Source organism: Carcharodon carcharias, chromosome 9, assembly GCF_017639515.1.
Source record: "Carcharodon carcharias isolate sCarCar2 chromosome 9, sCarCar2.pri, whole genome shotgun sequence".
Classification (NCBI taxonomy): Eukaryota; Metazoa; Chordata; class Chondrichthyes; order Lamniformes; family Lamnidae; genus Carcharodon; species Carcharodon carcharias.
In genome coordinates, this window is record NC_054475.1 from 152,839,043 (window position 1) to 152,858,837 (window position 19,795).

General features: G+C 49.7%; 1 protein-coding gene across 1 annotated transcript; it reads right to left on the minus strand.

The window, feature by feature from the left end:
- Positions 1 to 3,527: 3,527 nt before the first annotated feature.
- LOC121282488 (extensin-like) lies at positions 3,528 to 10,546 on the minus strand. Its single transcript, XM_041196190.1, has 2 exons — positions 10,431 to 10,546; positions 3,528 to 4,206 (listed from the first exon to the last, which is right to left on the minus strand). The coding sequence occupies exons 1-2, from the start codon at positions 10,544 to 10,546 to the stop codon at positions 3,528 to 3,530; spliced, it is 795 nt and encodes a 264-aa protein (XP_041052124.1).
- Between the last annotated feature and the right edge of the window lie 9,249 nt (positions 10,547 to 19,795).

The following is a 19,795-nucleotide window of genomic DNA, read 5'->3' on the forward strand; positions in this document are numbered from 1 at the left end:
GTCTGGCTGAACTTGTTCTCACGCTGAACAATTTCTCCTTCAACTCCTCTCACTTCCTCCAAATAAAAGGTGTGGCTATGGGTACCCGCATGGGCCCCAGTTATGCCTGTCTCTTTATGGGGTATGTGGAACATTCCTTGTTCCAATCCTACTCTGGCCCCCTCCCACAACTCTTTCTCTGGTACATCGATGATTGCTGTCTGATGCTCTCATCTGGACCTGGAAAATTTATTAATTTTGCTTCCAATTTCCACCCCTCCATCATTTTCACATGGTCCATCTCTGACACTTCCCTTCGCTTCCTTGACCTCTCTGTCTCAATTTCTGGTGATAGACTGTCCACCAATGTCCATTACAAGCCTACCAACTCCCACAGCTACCTCGACTACAGCTCCTCACACCCCGCTTCCTGTAAGGACTCCATCCCATTCTCTCAGTTCCTTCGCCTCCGTCGCATCTGTTCTGATGATGCTACCTTCAAAAACAGTTCCTCTGACATGTCCTCCTTCTTCCTTAACCGAGGTTTTCCACCCACGGTCGTTGACAGGGCCCTCAACCGTGTCTGGCCCATCTCCCGCGCATTCGCCCTCACACCATCTTCTCCCTCCCAGAAACATGATAGGGTCCCCCTTATCCTCACTTATCACCTCACCAGCCTCCGCATTCAAAGGATCATCCTCCGCCATGTCCGCCAACTCCAGCATGATGCCATCACCAAACACATCTTCTCTTCACCACCCCCACCCCCACCCCCCCAGTGGCATTCCGCAGGGATCGTTCCCTCCGGGACACCCTGGTCCACTCCTCCATCACCCCCTACACCTCAACCCCATCTCACGGCACCTTCCCATGCAACCGCAGAAGATGCAACACCTGCCTCTTTACTTCCTCTCTCCTCACCGTCCAAGGGCCTAAACACTCCTTTCAAGTGAAGCAGCATTTCACTTGCACTTCCCTCAACTTAGTCTACTGCATTCGTTGCTCCAAATGCGGTTTCCTCTACATTGGAGAGACCAAACGCAGACTGGGTGACCGCTTTGCAGAACACCTTCAGTCTGTCCGCAAGCATTACCCAGACCTCCCTGTCACTTGCCATTTTAACACTCCACCCTGCTCTCATGCCCACATGTCCGTCCTTGGCTTGCTGCATTGTTCCAGTGAAGCTCAACACAAACTGAAGGAACAGCACCTCATCTTCCAACTAGGCACTTTATAGCCTTCCGGACTGAATATTGAGTTCAACAATTTTAGTTCCTGAACTCTCTCATCCATCCGCGCTCCCTTTCCGATTTTCCCCCTCCTTTCTGTTTTTCCTAAAAAGTTATGTAGGTTTTTCATTTCCCACCTATTTCCATTATTTTTAAATGTATTTCCACCCATTGTTTTATCTCTACCTTTTAGCCTTTTTTGATTCCTTCACCCCACCCCACCCCCACTAGAGCTATCTGTACCTTGCTTGTCCTGCTTTCTACCCTTAATTAGCACATTCCTTAGATAATATCACCACCTTCAAAACCTCTTTGTCCTTTTGTCTGTGACATCTTTTGGTTATCTCCACCTATCACTGGCCCTCTATCCAGCTCTTCTTGTCCCAACAACCCCCCCCCACCACTTAAACCAGCTTATATTTCACCCCTTTTCTATGTTTCCTTAGTTCTGTTGAAGAGTCACGCGGACTCGAAACGTTAACTGTCTTCCTCTCCGCAGATGCTGCCAGACCTGCTGAGTTTTTCCAGATATTTTTGTTTTTGTTTTGGATTTCCAGCATCCGCAGTTTTTTCCTTTTATCACGAGGAGGTCCTCCTCCACCCCCCCGCCCCCTGACCCACTCCCCCCCCCCCACCCCCCCCCACTGGATGCCCGTAGATCAGGAGCGTGGGGCTGAAGTGCAAGCAAAACAGAAGTAAAAGGTTTTTCAAATAACCGCACAGGGGGTGCAGCCTAAAATACCCGACATAAACATGGCCACGGACTCCACAGGACCGCAAAATCCGCCAGTATCCTGGGAGCCCATGAACCAACGCAACCTACGCTCACGCATACAGAGCCCTCCACTGGGGACCGCCGCCACAGGAAGGCAACATGGCACGCCAAGACGTGTCCAGGCGGTGGGCAAGGGCAAAGAGGCGGAAGATGTGCGACAGCAGCCCTTACAGGAAGCCCCTCCGCGCCGAACAAGACGGTATGGAGGGCATTTCCATGAGGCCTTGTGGGGATCCAGCTCCCAAGGGAGGTGTAGGGATGTGGGACCCATGTGAAATTCCATCCAAGCAGGGGTTCAGTTCAGACGGGAGTGACTGTCTCTTTATATGTGCACAAGTAATTATCCTAAGTGCTTTCCTCCAACCTCTATACATTTAACCCTAATTTATGCAATTAACACTCCAGACACCAGAGGGGGACACCAATTGGCCCTGCAAAATAGATGTCGGTTCACTTCGAGTATTTGCAGCTGATTTCCAAAAATTCCTACCCTTAGCTTTCCATCTTAAATCCATGGTTGCAGCCCACGGCCATGTCAACATTCTTTCCAAGGCATTCCTAGACCGAGACCCAAAATTCCCGGTTTGGGGAAGGATGCACGTCAACAATTACACATTAAGGTCCTAAAAATTTCTAATGGGACAGGTGTAAACTGGGGCTCCACTGCAGAAGTGGCCGACATAGATTTTAGTTTCTGGGTGCATTGAGGAGGTGCCCACAGCCATATCCCACAGCAGAAGTCACATGCGAGTAGCAGGGATCGCAAAGGCTGAGATCACCCATCCTCAGTTCCAAGACTTCCTGCACCCATCCATCTCGCGCGACAGGTTAAAAGTACAATAAAAGTGAAACAGTTTTACACAATTTATGCTTTATGTAGCAATGTGATCCTTCAGTTGCATTGGCGAGTGGGGAGGTCGGTGGGGGGGGAGTTATAATCTTGCTCGTCAGGTTGTTTGGCACCTGGTTGCATTTGTTATTGGGAAATGTTGGTGTATGTGGAAGTCAGGTAAATTCCAGCACCCTTGCTGTACTAATATTTTTTTAATAACATTACTTTTGTGTAATATGATCTCTAGGGTTTGCAGGACTAGTCACTAAGGCAGGAAAGCTTGGTTAAAGGGATAATGCTCTGTTCGTGGAGACCATAAGAACAGAAGAAAAAGGAGCAGGAGTTGGTCATTCAGGCGCGCTGTGCCATTCAGTGAGATCATGGCTGATCTTTTACTTCAACACCATTTCCCTGCACTATCCCTGTATCCATTGATATTTTTAATATGTAGAAATCCGTGGTGTAGTGCTGCTGGAGTACACAGGGGCATCGCTCTGGCACATTCTATTTAAGACAGGTTTGCCTAACTTAATGCGGCCCACAAAACTTCTTGGACATTCAAGTGACTTATATTTGAAAAATGCTTTAAAGTTGCTCATCCAATCACTGGCTGGTTCCTCCCTGCATTTGTATCAGTAGTAAATGCAGGGAGAAACCAGCCTGTGATTGGATGAGAAGCAAAGAGTGGGAAAGTAAGTTTTGAAGATAAGTCTCAGGGTCCAGGCGAGGGAGCCGGAGGAGCGGGGTCTTGGCGCGGTAGCTGGAGGAGCGGGGTCTTGTCGAGGGAGCCGGAGGAGCGGGGTCTTGGCGCGGTAGCTGGAGGAGCGGGGTCCAGGCGAGGGAGCCGGAGGAGCGGGGTCTTGGCACGGTAGCTGGAGGAGCGGGGTCTTGGCGCGGTAGCTGGAGGAGCGGGGTCCAGGCGAGGGAGCCGGAGGAGCGGGGTCTTGTCGAGGGAGCCGGAGGAGCGGGGTCTTGGCGCGGTAGCTGGAGGAGCGGGGTCTTGGCGAGGGAGCCGGAGGAGCGGGGTCTTGGCGCGGTAGCTGGAGGAGCGGGGTCTTGGCGAGGGAGCCGGAGGAGCGGGGTCTTGGCGAGGGAGCCGGAGGAGCGGGGTCTTGGCGCGGTAGCCGGAGGAGCGGGGTCTTGGCGCGGTAGCTGGAGGAGCGGGGTCTTGGCGAGGGAACCGGAGGAGCGGGGTCTTGTCGAGGGAGCCGGAGGAGCGGGGTCTTGGCGCGGTAGCTGGAGGAGCGGGGTCTTGGCGAGGGAACCGGAGGAGCGGGGTCTTGGCGCGGTAGCCGGAGGAGCGGGGTCTTGGCGCGGTAGCTGGAGGAGCGGGGTCCAGGCGAGGGAGCCGGAGGAGCGGGGTCTTGGCGCGGTAGCTGGAGGAGCGGGGTCTTGGCGAGGGAACCGGAGGAGCGGGGTCTTGGCGAGGGATCGTCTGAGTGAGTGAGTGATTGGAGACTCTGTGAGAGAGAGAGTGTGAGGGGCTGGAGGGAGAGAGAGTGTGAGGGGCTGGAGGGAGAGAGAGTGTGAGGGGCTGGAGGGAGAGAGAGTGTGAGGGGCTGGAGGGAGAGAGAGTGTGAGGGGCTGGGGGGAGAGAGAGTGTGAGGGGCTGGAGGGAGAGAGAGTGTGAGGGGCTGGAGGGAGAGAGAGTGCGAAGGGCTGGCAGGAGGGAGAGAGAATGTGAGGGGCTGGGGGGAGAGAGAGTGTGAGGGGCTCGGGGGAGAGAGAGTGTGAGGGGCTGGAGGGAGAGAGAGTGTGAGGGGCTCGGGGGAGAGAGAGTGTGAGGGGCTGGAGGGAGAGAGAGTGTGAGGGGCTGGAGGGAGAGAGAGTGTGAGGGGCTGGAGGGAGAGAGAGTGTGAGGGGCTGGGGGGAGAGAGAGTGTGAGGGGCTGGAGGGAGAGAGAGTGTGAGGGGCTGGAGGGAGAGAGAGTGTGAGGGGCTGGAGGGAGAGAGAGTGTGAGGGGCTGGGGGGAGAGTGAGTGTGAGGGGCTGGAGGGAGAGAGAGTGTGAGGGGCTGGAGGGAGAGAGAGTGTGAGGGGCTGGAGGGAGAGAGAGTGTGAGGGGCTCGGGGGAGAGAGAGTGTGAGGGGCTGGAGGGAGAGAGAGTGTGAGGGGCTCGGGGGAGAGAGAGTGTGAGGGGCTGGAGGGAGAGAGAGTGTGAGGGGCTCGGGGGAGAGAGAGTGTGAGGGGCTGGCAGGGGGGAGAGAGAGTGTGAGGGGCTGGAGGGAGAGAGAGTGTGAGGGACTTGGGGGAGAGAGAGTGTGAGGGGCTGGAGGGAGAGAGAGTGTGAGGGGCTGGAGGGAGAGAGAGTGTGAGGGGCTGGAGGGAGAGAGAGTGTGAGGGGCTGGGGGGAGAGAGAGTGTGAGGGGCTGGGGGGAGAGAGAGTGTGAGGGGCTGGAGGGAGAGAGAGTGTGAGGGGCTGGGGGGAGAGAGAGTGCGAAGGGCTGGGGGGAGAGAGAGTGTGAGGGGCTGGAGGGAGAGAGAATGTGAGGGGCTGGAGGGAGAGAGAATGTGAGGGGCTGGAGGGAGAGAGAGTGTGAGGGGCTGGAGGGAGAGAGAGTGTGAGGGGCTCGGGGGAGAGAGAGTGTGAGGGGCTGGAGGGAGAGAGAGTGTGAGGGGCTGGAGGGAGAGAGAGTGTGAGGGGCTGGAGGGAGAGAGAGTGTGAGGGGCTGGAGGGAGAGAGAGTGTGAGGGGCTGGAGGGAGAGAGAATGTGAGGGGCTTGGGGGAGAGAGAGTGTGAGGGGCTGGAGGGAGAGAGAGTGTGAGGGGCTGGAGGGAGAGAGAGTGTGAGGGGCTCGGGGAGAGAGAGTGTGAGGGGCTGGAGGGAGAGAGAGTGTGAGGTTTAGAGGCTATGCGCCAAGTGCTGGTAAATGGGATTAGGTAGGTAGGTCAGGTGTTTCTCACATGTTGGTACAGACTCGATGGGCCAAAGGGCCTCTTCTGCACTGTGATTCTGTGATTCTGTGAGGGAGGGACAGTGTGTGGGGTTGAGGGAGAGTGTGAGGGGGTTGAGGGAGAGTGTGAGGGGGTTGAGGGAGAGTGTGAGGGGGTTGAGGGAGAGAGAGTTCTCAATACGTGCCAGTATGTTATCCCCAACTCCACGTGCTCTAATATCGTTTACTAACCTCTTGTGTGGGACCTTATCAAATGCTTTCTGAAAATTTAAATATACCACATCCATTGGTTCCCCCTTACCTATTACGCGAGTTACATCCTCAAAATACTCCAATGGGTTTGCTAAACATGGGCCTGAATTTTACCTCTGGTGGGCGCGTGTGGTCAGTGAGTTCGGGAACAGCCGAGAAACGGGCCCCCGACTGTGATCGGCCCCCAACCACAATTTCATTCTGACAGGCCAGTCAGCGGCCGTCCAGCATGAAACACACGCTGAAAAGCTCACCGCTGCCGGGCACAGGCAAGCACTGTCAGAAAGCTCCCTGAAGGCAGACCTGAAAAAGCCATAGGCAAGGAGATATTCTTGGGAGTTTCTTTACAATAGTGAGCATTACGTACAAGCGATTAACACTCTGCCCAGGCTGTACAATTACATCCTCTTAATCTTCCCTACGTCTTGGTGCTCCCCCAACCTCCACAGCGGAGGTGGAGTCAGTCTGCTGACTGCGACGCCCTGTCTGTGATGACCTTGACGGACCAGGAAGGTCCTGGCCTGCTTTCGAGGTCCTGCTGTGTGGCAGTGACACCCTCCACAGCCTGTGGAGCTGGAGCTGCGGAGGTCACAGGAAGAGGGGCTTTGAATGGGCCGGACACTTCCAGAGTTACCTGGGTCAATGGCCCTGGAGTGTGCACCTGCTGATCCTCCTCCCTATGGGTGCTCGAGGGCCCCTGTTTGACTCCTTGATGAGAAGGGGAAGTTGGAGTGAGATCGAACTGCCCGCTTCCCTTTCACGTTGACACTGTTGGAGGCTAACCATGGCGTCAGCAATAGAGTTCAGCCCATGCGGCAGTGCAGGACCAATATCCTGGACCAAGGTCTCCATGACAGCTGCCATCCTACCAGTGTTGATCCCGGTACATTGGCATGCCGGCACTGAAGGCAGATGGACTCCTTCATCATGCCTCGCAATCTGAGGAGTACAGCGGACATCCCTTCCTGATGTTCCCGAGCTTGTCTTTGCAGCTCCAGCAACTAAGGTATGACCGAGCCCAGAGGCTCATCATCTGATTCGGACTCAACAAATTTCTGGTCTCCAGCAGTCCTCCTAGTGCCAAAAACCTGGCAAGTGCTTGTTACCGGCTGTGGATCAGACAGTGCGATGTGCTCACCAGATTGTGACCCCGAGGCTAAGCTAGAACTAAGTCCCACCGAGGTGCATGTCTCTGCACCGGTGGAGGGTGTGGGTGAGCGCTGTGAGGGGTCTTCAATTGGGGTTTCAGCAGGTTCCTCATCCAAGGCATCTTCGGGGTTTGAGCTATGGCCCTGGGTCCTGGATCCCCTTGGTTGATTCCCAGATGTGCCTGTGAAAGCAAGGGGAGGTAATTAGTACATGGCAGTGGCCTGTGAAACAGGATACATCACTCACGGCATGCAATACTTGCAATAATATTTGCAAACTTCAGGCGATCATACCTCAGGAATAACTTGAAGCGGAGTTAGCAACCACAATTTCAACAAAGAGTTTGTGACAGAGGAATCCAACCAGTCTTCGGGCAAGATTATTTATTGTTGTCCCCTATTTTTCCAAATAAGTACAGCCAGACTGGAGCTTTTGTCTTTGCCTGATGGATGTTGCACTGTTGGGTCCACACTTGGCTAAGCACCGCTGACCTCACCGTCAAGACAGGACCGGTCCAGATCCTCGCCAGCCAGCTGGATGGCTCTGTTTTCAAAGTCTGTTATTTCAGGCATTCCTCCATCAGTCTGTGACCTCTTCCCCTTGTTATGTGCCAGCTTGTCCTGCATGAAGACTGATGGAGAGAGTGTAAGCAGGATGCCTGCCAGGCCAGATGATTAGAATGTCTGGCATGCATGGGCTTTGAGTGGTCCCATGGACGGGATGAGGACAGTGAAGTGTGTGTGAGAGAGTGAATGATGATGTCCCTTGAACTGGTAGTGAGCGAGAGCCCTGTGTGATGGATTTGTGAGTGTGTGAGTTGAGAGTGATGAGAAGAGTGACTTACCCTGGCAGAACGGAGGAGATCATTCATCCTTTTTCAGCTCTTTTGCAGGGCTTTGGCACTGACCACCGCTGCCACTGCCTCCCAAGCCAGTTTGGTGATGTTGCTGCCCCTCCTGCAGCCTCACACTGTCCAAAAGGCATTCCAGGGACGTGAATCGGGGGCTGCAGTCTTCTTGACTTATGAGGCCATGTCTTCTGTGCAGAGGTTGTGGGCTGGAAGCACTGAGAGGTGCGCGTGCAGCTGCACTTTAAATATGGGAGCCGGCGTGAGGAAACAGTGAGGTGACAACGTGGTGGGCGAATGAGAGCCCCCCCCACCCCGCCGTTGAAATGGTATGTTTCCCGGGAATGCATGATTAATGAGGCAGGATTGGGACGATACGGTGTGAGAAGCTACCATTGCGGCCAGCGGGTAAAACTTTCTTTTTCCTGCCTGCAACTGGCACTTAGTGCAAATCTGGGATGATTCCGCCGAAGTATTTGTTTAGTTTCTCTGCCATTTCCTTATTCCCCATTATAAATTCCCTTGACTCCACTTGTAATGGACCCACATTTGCTTCTGCTAATCATTTCCATTTTATATACTGATAGAAGCTTTTACAGTCTGTCTTTATGTTTCTCGCTAGTTTATCCTCATATTCTATTTTCCCTTTTTAATCTTCTTGGTCCTCCTGTGCTGAATTCTAAAATGCTCCCAATTCTCAGGCTCACTATTTTTTTTGGCAACTTTATGTACCTCTTCCTTTGACCTAATGCAATCTTGATTTCTTTCATTAGCCCTTCCTGGGTTCTTGTGCATTAAAGGAATGTATTTTTGTTGTAAACGATGTATTGGTTCTTTAAATGTTAATTATTGCCTGTCTACCATCATACTTTTTAACATAGTTTTTCAATCTACCATAGCCAATTCCCCTTTCATACCTTCATAGTTTCCTTTGTTTAATTTTTTTTATTCATTCATTTCATTCATTCACGGGATGTGGGCTTCACTGGCTGGGCCCATCCCATTTATTGCCCATCCCTAGTTGCCCTTGAGAAGGTGGTAGTGAGCTGCCTTCTTGAACTGGTGCAGTCCATGCGGTGTAGGTACACCCACAGTGCTGTTAGGAAGGGAGTTCCAGGATTTTGACCCAGCGACAGTGAAGGAACAGCGATATATTTCCAGGTCAGAATGGTGAATGACTTGGAGGGGAACTTCCAGGTGGTGGTGTTCCCATCTATCTGCTGCCCTTGTTCTTCTAGATGGTAGTGGTCATGACTTTGGAAGGTGCTTTCGAAGGAGCCTTGGTGAATTCCTGCAGTGCATTTTGTAGATGGTACACACTGCTGCCATTGTGCGTCAGTGGTGGAGGGAGTGAATGTTTGTGGATGTGGTATTAATCAAGTGGACTGCTTTGTCCTGGATGGTTCAAGCTTCTTGAATGATCCAGGTGAGTGAGGAGTATTCCATCACGCTCCTGACCTGTGCCTTGTAGATGGAGGACAGGCTTTGGGGAGTCAGGAGTTGAGTTACTCGTCACACTATTCCTAGCCTCTAACCTGCTCTTGTAGTCATAGTATTTATACAGCTAGTCCAGTTCAGTTTCTGGTCAATGGTAAACCCCCAGGATGTTGATAGTGGGGGATTCAGTGATGGTAATCCCATTGAACATCAAGGAGCGATGGTTGGATTATCTTTTGTTGGAAATGGTCATTATCTGATACTTATGTGCCACAGATGTTAATTGCCACTTGTCAACCCAAGCCTGGATATTGTCCAGGTCTTGCTGCATTTGGACATGGGCTGCTTCAGTATCTGAGCAGTCGCGAATGGTGCAATCATCAGCGAACATCTCCACTTCTGACCTTATGACAGAAGGAAGGTCATTGATGAAGTAGCTGAAGATGATTGGGCCTGAGGAACTCCTGCAGACCATAGTCTCTGATTGATTGCATCATTTTCAAACTTAATGCAAAATTCTATCATTTTATGGACACCTTTCCTAAAGGCTCCTTTACAACAAGATTGTTAATTAGCCCTTTACTAGATCTAAAATAACCTGTTCCCTAGTTGGTTCCTCAATGTACAGCTCTAGAAAACCATTTTGCACACATTCCAAGAATTTGTCCTCCACAAGTTTAGTACGAACTAGATTTATCCAGTCTATATGTAGACTGAAATCCCTCATGAATATTGCATTTCCCTTGTTAGATGCACCTCTAATTTCCTGATTTATATTGTGATTTACATTACCATTGCTGTTTGGTGGCCTATAAACAACTCCCGCCAATGTTTTCTTCCCCTTGTTATTTCTTAGCAGCACCCAAACTGATTTCAAGTCTTGATCTTTGAACTAAGGTCATCTCTCACTACAGTACTAATGCCCTCCACCTTTTCCCAGTTTACAGTCCTTCCTGAATGTCACATACCATCAGGATATTCAGGTCCCAGCTTTTGTTTATTTATAGCCAGGTCTCTGTAATGGATATCAGGTCATACGTATGAATTTCTATTTCAGCTGACAATTCATCTTTGTTATTGTGAATGCTGCTGGAGTTCAGATACAGAGACCTTGGATTTTCCCTTCTGTTGGTGGCAGGCCTGAAAAGCGGCATTTTTCCCATCAAGCACAATGGCGGGTTTTCACGCACTATTGTCCACTTCCCGCCTCAATAATTATGCATCAGCAGAAAACATGGCATATCATGGGCGGGTGGCCTCTGATTGGCCCATCCTACCGTGATCTCAGTGGATCTTCACTCCGGGCACCATATTTAATCCACACACATGCACAGCCTTCTCAATGTCTGCAGCCCAGGACTGCTCCACGCAAGACATGGCTCCCAAAGTGAAGAAGCATGCTGCTCCAAATTTAGTGAGGCTTCGCTGGGCCAACTGCTGGACACCCTCAGGGCCCACCAGGATGTCTTCTACCCCATCATGGCCAGAGGAGGCCCATCGATCTCACCACTGTGACTTGGGAGGCAGTGGCACCGGCAGTCAGTGCTAACGTCACATTGAAGAGGTCAGCCAGTCAGTGCAGAAAGAGGATGAATGATCTCATCCATTCCACCACTCACTCTCCCACACATACCCTCACATCTCCATCTGGGCTCATATCCTGTGTACCTCACGTCCTCATCCCATACATGACACCATCCACATAAGGCAGGCATCCATATCATCTACCTTGGCATGTGTCCTGCTCACACCCTACACTCATCTTTGTGCAGAACAAGCTCGCACACAAAGGGAGGGAGAGGTCCCAGATCAGGGGGTGGAGTGGCAGAAATTAAGGCCCTCACTCCTTATGAAGAGTATGCTGGCTGGAGAGGACCAGGGCTGTGCCTGTGGCAACCATGAGGTCGATGGTGGTCTCTCAAGTCAGGGCCCTGTGCTAGCTCACTAATTAGACAATGATACTGTGAGTGCATTGTCCTTTCTTCCAGTTGCCTGTCATGCACTAATTATCTTGACTTCCTTTCATAGGCACCTCTGGAAAGGACTCGAGAGCATTAAGAAGCCAGGCCCTCACCTCCAACAGTGAGGACACCTCAGATGAGGGACCAGAGGATAGCACCATAGAGGAACCGTCAGCACTCACCAATACCCTCCACCAGCACAGAGACACACATTTCAGTGGGACCTAGTTCTAAAGCAACCTTGGGGTCACAATCTGATGAGCACAGCACAGGACCTGGTCCACACCAAGAGGAGGCAGGCACATTCAAGGTAGGCAGCACTCTGAGGACTGCTGGGGGCTAGGATTTTGCTAAGTCCGAGTCAGATCCAGAGTCAGATGATGAGCCTCCAGATTTGGTCCTAACTCAGTTGGTGGAGCCGCACAGGAACAATCACAGGAACATCAGGAAGGGACATTAGCTGCATTCCTCAGATTTTAACATTTGATGGAAGAGTCCATCTGCATTCAGTCTGAGGTAATAGCGCCGACAAGCTAACACACCAAGGTCAACACTGGTAGGCTGGCGGCCGCCATGGAGACTTTGGTCCAGGACATAGGTCCTGCACTGCGCTAGGAGCTGCACTTCATCACTGTAGGTATTGGTGGCATCCATCAGTGGCTATGCAAGGAAGTGGGAGGGGTGAGGGGAAAACTCATCTCACTCCAGCTGCCCCCTCTCCTAAGAAGACATTCAAGCACTCATAGGGATGAGGAGCAGCAGCTGGACACCCCAGGGGCATCCACCCAAGTGACTCCCTGAATGTCCAGATGACCCCAATCCCCTCTTCCTGTCATCAGCTCCAGCTCCACAGGCTGAGGAGGGTGCATCTTCCCCATGGCAGGATACCCAAAGCAGGCCAGGGTCCTCTAGGTCTCGGCTGTTCAGAGAATGCCTGCCATAGTCATCATAGGCAACTGGGCATAGCAGCCAGCAGGCTGCCTCTGCCTCTACTGTGGACGTCGGGGATGCACCAAGATGTAATGGTAGGGTTAGGAAAATTAAGAAATATTAGGAGCACGATGGTGGCATGGGTGTTAACCACAAATATATAGTTTTCACCAATGTAAATAGAATCGCACCCATTGTATATTTCCTGTTATGTGTATGCCTCCTCCTTATGATGAGCTATGTTGTTGCCAATCAGGTGTGACACCATTGTCCCTTCTCCCACTTATCACAGATGTTGTTATCATGTGCCTCTGGTCGATGTTGGCTGCTTTCATATCGCCACAGCGTGTGCCCGTTCTCAGATCATTTCTGATATCAATGATGTCTCTTCCTTAATGTAAAGTGTGTTTGTGGAAGGAATCTCATAAGTTTGAGACTGAAGTGTACAAGGAGAGATGTCCTGATGCATGGGGAGGGGTCATACATCTTGGAACTCCATGTACTCTCTGTCATGCGGCAGGTTTTTCAATCCATGATCCCACACTCCGAACTCGTGTGCACTCCTGTATGCCTAGCGCTTTGCCGACTCTCCAAGTGTACATCTGCTAAGCTCACCAATAGCACCTTCCCACCTCAATGTGCTGGAGCTTGGCAACTCACAGCCATATTATTGTCCTAGCGCTCATACCTACAACCTTCAGTGTTTCTCACCTTACAGTTGTCTATATTGCAGCCACAAGGCTCACGCCACAACGTAGGGATGCAGAGCTGTGTCATATGTTCTGCGTAGTGCCCCCTCACCTAAATACTCATGGAGGTCAGTGATAATAAATCCAAATGGTGATGTCTGGTAGTCAATGGGGCCTTTATCCATATCCTGGAAGTGCACAGGGTTGCTTTAGACAATGCTGAGGGGCGCAATGGAATAGGAGCGAAGATGTAGTGGAGCTGAAGTGTGCTCTTTATTATTATCAGTGGAGCCCTGGGAAGAGCCACTCACATAGAAGTTAAGAGCGGCAGTGACTTTCAGAGCCACTGGCAATGGATGTCCTCCCAGTATCTGTGTTGTTAACTCCTGCAAAATGTGGCAGATGTGCGCCACCAGATCTCTGGACATGCAAAGGTGTCAGTGACACTGTCTCTCGCTCATCTGTAGAAAGGACATACAAGTTCTGTACACCCTAGGTCTCAAGAGCCATCTACGCAGGACGTTTCTCTGAGCCTCATCCTCTGCATCAGGAGGGGTCCCTACTGGGCCCTTACTCATGAGGGTGAAGCTCCTCCCTTTGGCGAGCCTGGCACCGCTGTTGCAAGGTCCTCCTGCCTGTAAGCGATAATGCAGGCAGTAATAAATCCAGCCTCCATCTTCCTAAAGATCTCCTCTTGACAAGATTAATGAGAAAAGACACGAGTCAACAAAGTCTCTATTTCTGTCAATGACTAGTGAGTGATTATGTGTTCAAGGGCTTGGTTCCAGTTCCACCACCTATTTGCCACTAAGATCCTGGCCTGCATAACAAAGGTTTCAATGTACTCCTCCTCCTGCCCCCCTTACCACCCCTTTACATGAGGAGATTGCTTTGGGCAGGCGCTTGGATGTGCCGCTTTCAGCCCAGACGCTAGGATCCTCATTCACTGCACTCTAATACTACACTCTTTGGAATTCACATGGCAGCTCATGTTTAGTGAGGAACTAAGATTACTTGATGGAGGTCTGAGGCTTCTCATCTGTGGACCTGCCAGTGCCAAAATTCTGAGCTCCTGCCTTTAACACACATCTGGAGGTTGACAGTCGCCCAATTGCTCCTGACCTCAATATCACTCTGGGCAATTTCCACATTTGGGAAAAGGGGTTAATGCAAGGAGATTGATCAGTACCACTATTCGGGATTTGTCTCGCATGAATCTGCTTCATTGCTTCACACTCCTGATTCCCTGCATTATCATTGAAAGGCTCCTAACATGTCTAGCTGTGCATCTCTCCTCATTCGGGAATACACAGTTCAGTTGGGTGCCCCTTTATTCGGTCACCAAGTGCAGTGCACCACACCTCCAAATGGCCACCAGAGCTCTCACCAGATTTTCCTCGGTTTAATTTTGTTCTGCGCCATTGCTTCAGGCTGCAAGATGGCGGTGCTGGGATCTTACTACCAGACCAGCTTGAATCCTTTGAGAGCACGGAAATCCCTCCCATCATCCTGGAGGATCACATTCTTTAGGTTTCCGTCCCTCCAATACCTCTTAGGCCTTCCTCTCCAATCCTTGACTATATAATGATTGTGGTGGATATCCCTGTGTTACCCACAGAGTCGATTGAGGTGGATGTGCCTATGCCCCATGTAGACATTAACCCTCTCTATCTTGAACCCTATTATACAGTGGAATACAGAGACCACCCCCTCACCCCCAAGAGACCTTCAACTGCCCCTTGTTATGATTCCAGCTGATGTTACTACTGGACAAGCCTGATCCCAGGTTGGAACCCAGCTAGATAAACCCTAACTTTTATTTTTTTACTTAGATTTGTGGAGAGTAGCTACTGAACAGAGTCACAGAAGTCAGCTGATGAACTTTTAACAAAGTAATAAAACATTTAATAAACAAGAAAAGATTAATTATATTACAATACCCTTTCACCCACAACTATACCTTTATAGGTATATACAGATTTGAAAGGATAACACAAGTTACAAAAGCTAAGGTATACGCTAATATTCACAGTAAGTATATAGTCCATGTAAACTAATAGGTGACTTGTGGACAGACACATCACACTCTGAAACCAAGTGACAGATACCACTTCAACCAGATTCTATGGGTCTCTCCTCAACTCCCCCCAGATGCTTGTCACACTGTGAGCCAACTAGTCTCAGTGCACTCTGTCTTTCACACAAGGGTTTCCAATCTCTACTCTCCAAGAACTTATTTTGGAATCTTCTCCAAAACCAACACTTTCCCCCAGATGCCTTCCGCAAGTGTCCAGCTCCAGGGTTTAGAACTATCCTTCCAATGTTCCTCTCCCCTGGGTCACCACATGCATCAAGCTGTCTTCCATGCACCCTCTCTCACCAACTCAGCCATCAACAGTACACCACTGCTTCGCATGCCCATAGCAAAGAGTTACAAACTTTCGCCTGTCTCTTTGGATCTTCTGGCTTCTCACAAGCCTTTATACTGTTTTTGAATCTGCTTCCTGCAGTGTTCATCTCTCTAACTTGAAGCCTGCAGCCTTTCTCTGCTCCTCACTCTTAACTTCACTTAACAGGGTCTTTTCCAGGTTCCTGTCCTTCCTTTGACAAGAAGGTCTGCTTGGGACTTTCTCTTGTTCCACTCCTCTGGATTTGGGGATTTTCTTCTTTATCTTTGGACTTGCTATCTGTCCCCATTGCTCTAGTCTCTCACTGGCAGCTACTTTCAAACAACTTTAGCTTGGGACTGGCTATGTCCCTTCTAGATTGCTTCTGCCTGGAAGCTGCTTCTGACTGAACTCACATTCAAAACTGCAGTTTGTGTGTGTGTGTGTGTGTGTGTGTGTGTGTGTGTCTCTGGATCCCTGTTGCAACAGCCCAGTTTTTTCTGCTCTTGTGTTTGCTTAACTTCTGTTAGACTCGTAAAACTCAACAGAAACGCAGGCACCATTTAAAGAGAAACTAAAACTCAACTTGCCCTTTTCTTAACACAAAAATGCAGAAATACAAATCGTACTTAAACTTTAAAGTTAAATCTTATCCCTACCACCCACAAATACAAATATAACTTACTTACACTGTCTCTATTTCCTAATGCCTTACACTACCCTTTCCCCATCGATAGGCTGTGGAGGCCTCCCTTGACTTTGAGTGTGCCATCTGCAGCCCAGTATTATGCCAGAAACCTCCTGGACAGATGCGCCTGATGTTATGATCACGCCCCATGCACAACATGCTGGGCACAATTGACACTGGACTGACATGCCGTCCCCCTACCTGGAGCTGGACAAGGACAGTTTTTGCAAGGTCAACAATGTAAACTGAAGCGCTCCTTCAATCCACCATCTTCCCATCCTGGCCCCAACTTGATTAAGTCCCTCTGTACAACACTCTTCCCCATTTTGGCCCAGAGGATGTCCCCACTCCACACTCCTCTAATCATGTGTCTGAGTGCAACCTTTGCCACTCTTCCCTCTCCCCCAGTTGAGTCCTTCCCTGCAGCCCCGTTGCTTGCCATTGTCCACTTGTCCCCCTTCCCCGGTCGAGCCCTTGCCCCGCAGCGCATCACAAGCCACCCCCCACCTTACTGCTAGTCTGGTAGGTAGAGCCTTGCCTATAATATTCCCCCAGAAAACGAGGTGGTGCTGCCTAAAAAGCTTGGCATTGAGTCCGAGGTGCCACGAGTGCTGTGCGATAAAATGTTGGCAAACAAACCTCGAAGTCACGATGTCCGAGTCGCCAGGTGCACATCGCTTATTTATGGCTGTGAAACATGTTGGTGTCATTAGACGCCAATGTGGCCTATTGACCTAGCGGTGGTGGGGGGTTGGGGGGGTTGGGGAGTGGGGGGTGGGTTTATTCTGGTGAGCAGCCATTATAATGAGTATACATGATATTCAAATGTATTAAAATGATGTTCCCGACATGGTGTGGCAGGGAACAAGCGCTGCCATTGGAGTCAGGAACGAACAATTACAACCTGTTTTCCCATCGGCGTGAAACTGATTTTTTTCACTCTCGCGATATTTTTCACTCCCGCCCGCTACGACACCCACCCCAGACAGGAGCGGAAAATCACGGCCTGGAATTCAGGGGGTTTTTTACCTGTTTTTATAAACTCTGACCTTATCCACTGGCACACTCTTAAGTTTGCAATCATTGTCCCTTCCTGCCATATTCTGAATATCATTACCTTTATTGCTACCTTGATCTATTGCCTTGTTATTTCCCTTTAATTTACTTAATCTTCCCCTACATGATCCCTTCCCTCCTCTACTTATTTTAAAGCCCTCTCTATTTCCTTATTTAAATGACTCACTAGAACACTGGTCCCACCATGGTTCAAGTGAAGACTCACGCTCTCGACTGCAGAGAACATCATTTATCCCCCTGATTATACTATCTCCTGTCACTACCACATCGCTTCCCCCACTTGAACGGCAACCTTCACCATGGTGCCATGGTCAGTCCAGTTATCCACCTTTCAATCCTTCTCCCCATCTGCTCAGGTAGCAAGCACCTTGTATCTGTTAGACCAAGTCAGGGGCTGAGGCTGCCCCATCACTACATGCTGGTTTCCCTTGCCTGCCTGACTCACAGTCACATCCATCACTGACTAATTATAAGGTTCTGCCTAACCTAAGGGGAGTGACTACCACCTGAAACAACATGTCCAGCTATCTCTCCCACTCCCTGATGCCCCACAATGTCTGCAACTCAGACTCCAGCTCAGCAACTCGCAGCTGAAGTTGCCTAAGCCACAGACACTTATGCAGATATGGTTGTCGGGGATTGCAGTGCATTCCACAGATTCCCACATGCTGCAGTCACAGCACGCCACCAGCCCTGCCATTTCTGTCCAGCCCTATTTATTTAGTTGGTCAATTAGTTAATAATTTACACAGCTAATGTTATAGAAAGTTGCACTCACCTAGCTTGGAGACAAGGAAGGAAATTCACCCACCACTGGAAGTTGAAAAAAAGTAATAGAAGGAGCACCTCTTTCCTCCAAGCCCGAAATTCCAACCTGAACCAAATTCCCAACTCCTCACTCAATCTACGTCTCTCTCTGACCTAGTCTGATGTCCGCATGTCTGTTTCTGAGTCACCTTTGGCAATATCCTTGGGACTCGCCACAGGTATTGCAAAAAGATCTTTCACTGTTATATTCAGAAACCTTTCCTCTATGTTTCTCATTGCCCATGGAAGTCATTCCATTTCATCCCAACAGCTGAGCTAGCATCTGAGGTCTGCACATTGGGAATCTCACTTTACACTACCTATATTCTGGAGGAAGAGGAGCAATGTGTCTCGCCATTTGCATCATCCTCCTCTCACAACCTGGTTGAATGTTGGGTGCTTCACAACTTTTCAACCAGGAAAGGACTGATGCAAAATATCCAAGAGGATAAGAGAGAACCCGATGATGATCCTGCCAAGTGCTGAATACCCAGTCCATAAAAAACAGGATGTAGGTGCAGTGGCAGCATCTGCTGTACAGCTGAGCCACAGGCTAATTTGGCAGACCTTCACAGATAAGCACAATTACTTGGAAATCTTAGCACAACAAAGGTTTATCTTCTCTGCTCAATCTTCCTCTGGTCTAAGTAAAACATTCACACCTCAGGATGTCAATAGATCCTAACCCTCCACATCAGCTCATGACTTGGTTGATTCGGTTTGTTTCAAAAGTCTGCAACCAATATCCAAGAATTTCCATCCTTAACTTTTCAACTTAAATCCATGGCATAAACTCCTACCATGTCAACATTCTTTCCAAGGTATTCCTAGGTCGAGAGCCAAACATTCCTGGGTTGGAGAAGGCTGCACACCAACCATTACACTTACAGGGCCCAGGAAGTGGCTCAGTAATAACACTCGTGCGTCTGAAGTCTTAAGGTTGTGAGTTCAAGTTCTGCTCTGAGCCTCGGGTAGATGTACAACATCCCATGACACCATTCTTAAGAAAGGAAGGGGAATTCTTCCCAGTCCTAGCTAATATTTACCCCTCAACCATCATGACTAAAACATATTATATAGCCATTATCTCACTGTTGTTTATGGGATCTTGTGTGCACAAATTGGCTGCTGGGTTTCCTACAGTATGACAAGGGCTACACTTCAAAAGTATTTCACTGCTGCAAAGCACTTAGGGATGTCCCAAAATCTTGAAAGGTGCTAAATAAATGCAGGTCTTTGTTTCTGCTTTCTGATCCCCATTGTCATACAAGAAAATCAAACTGAAAAGTGCTTCCAACATTCAAATGATTTATTAAATAATTTTGAATAACATCACTTGGTTCTGTCACCACATACACTCCTTGAAACGACATGAATTTGTCTATGCCTTTTTCTAATATTTCCTCTGTGTCCCACCTGAGGGTTTTGAGACCAAGACATGAGCTGCTGCTGCTAGTTATGAGGATCCTCTTCAGCTAGGAGTGAACACACTCCCCATCCACCAAGTCGTAGAAATTATACAGTAAAGGCTTGGTCCTCCCAAGCTGAAAGCTTCTTTGGGTAAATAGTAGTCCTCTTTTATGCAGCTGCCACGTAGAGGGAGCAACTTCTAAAGGAGGGCCATCAGTATTGCACTGGTACTGGGAATAGGATTCAGGTTACCAGTGGTCACTGGGAGAATAGACTCCAAGAAATCAAAAAGATCCATAAAATCACGAAAGAGAGTTAATAATGGGTGGAATTTTATGCCAGCAGGATTTTACGGTCCAGCCAAAGTCAATAGACTTTTGAACAGCTCGTCGCATTTTAAGCCCTGTACCTGTGGTGACGGGGCTGTAGAATTCCACCCAATATTTTCTTTAGT

What these genes read in the sequence shown, in the direction of transcription:
- LOC121282488 (XM_041196190.1), bottom strand. Translation starts at nt 10,546, where the DNA reads ATGCCGCTTTTCAGGCCTGCCACCAACAGAAGGGAAAATCCAAGGTCT. An exon ending in GCTGAAATAGAAATTCATAC is followed by an intron (nt 4,207 to 10,430) that starts GTATGACCTGAT and finishes TCCCTCGCCAAG; the next exon opens with ACCCCGCTCCTCCAGCTACC.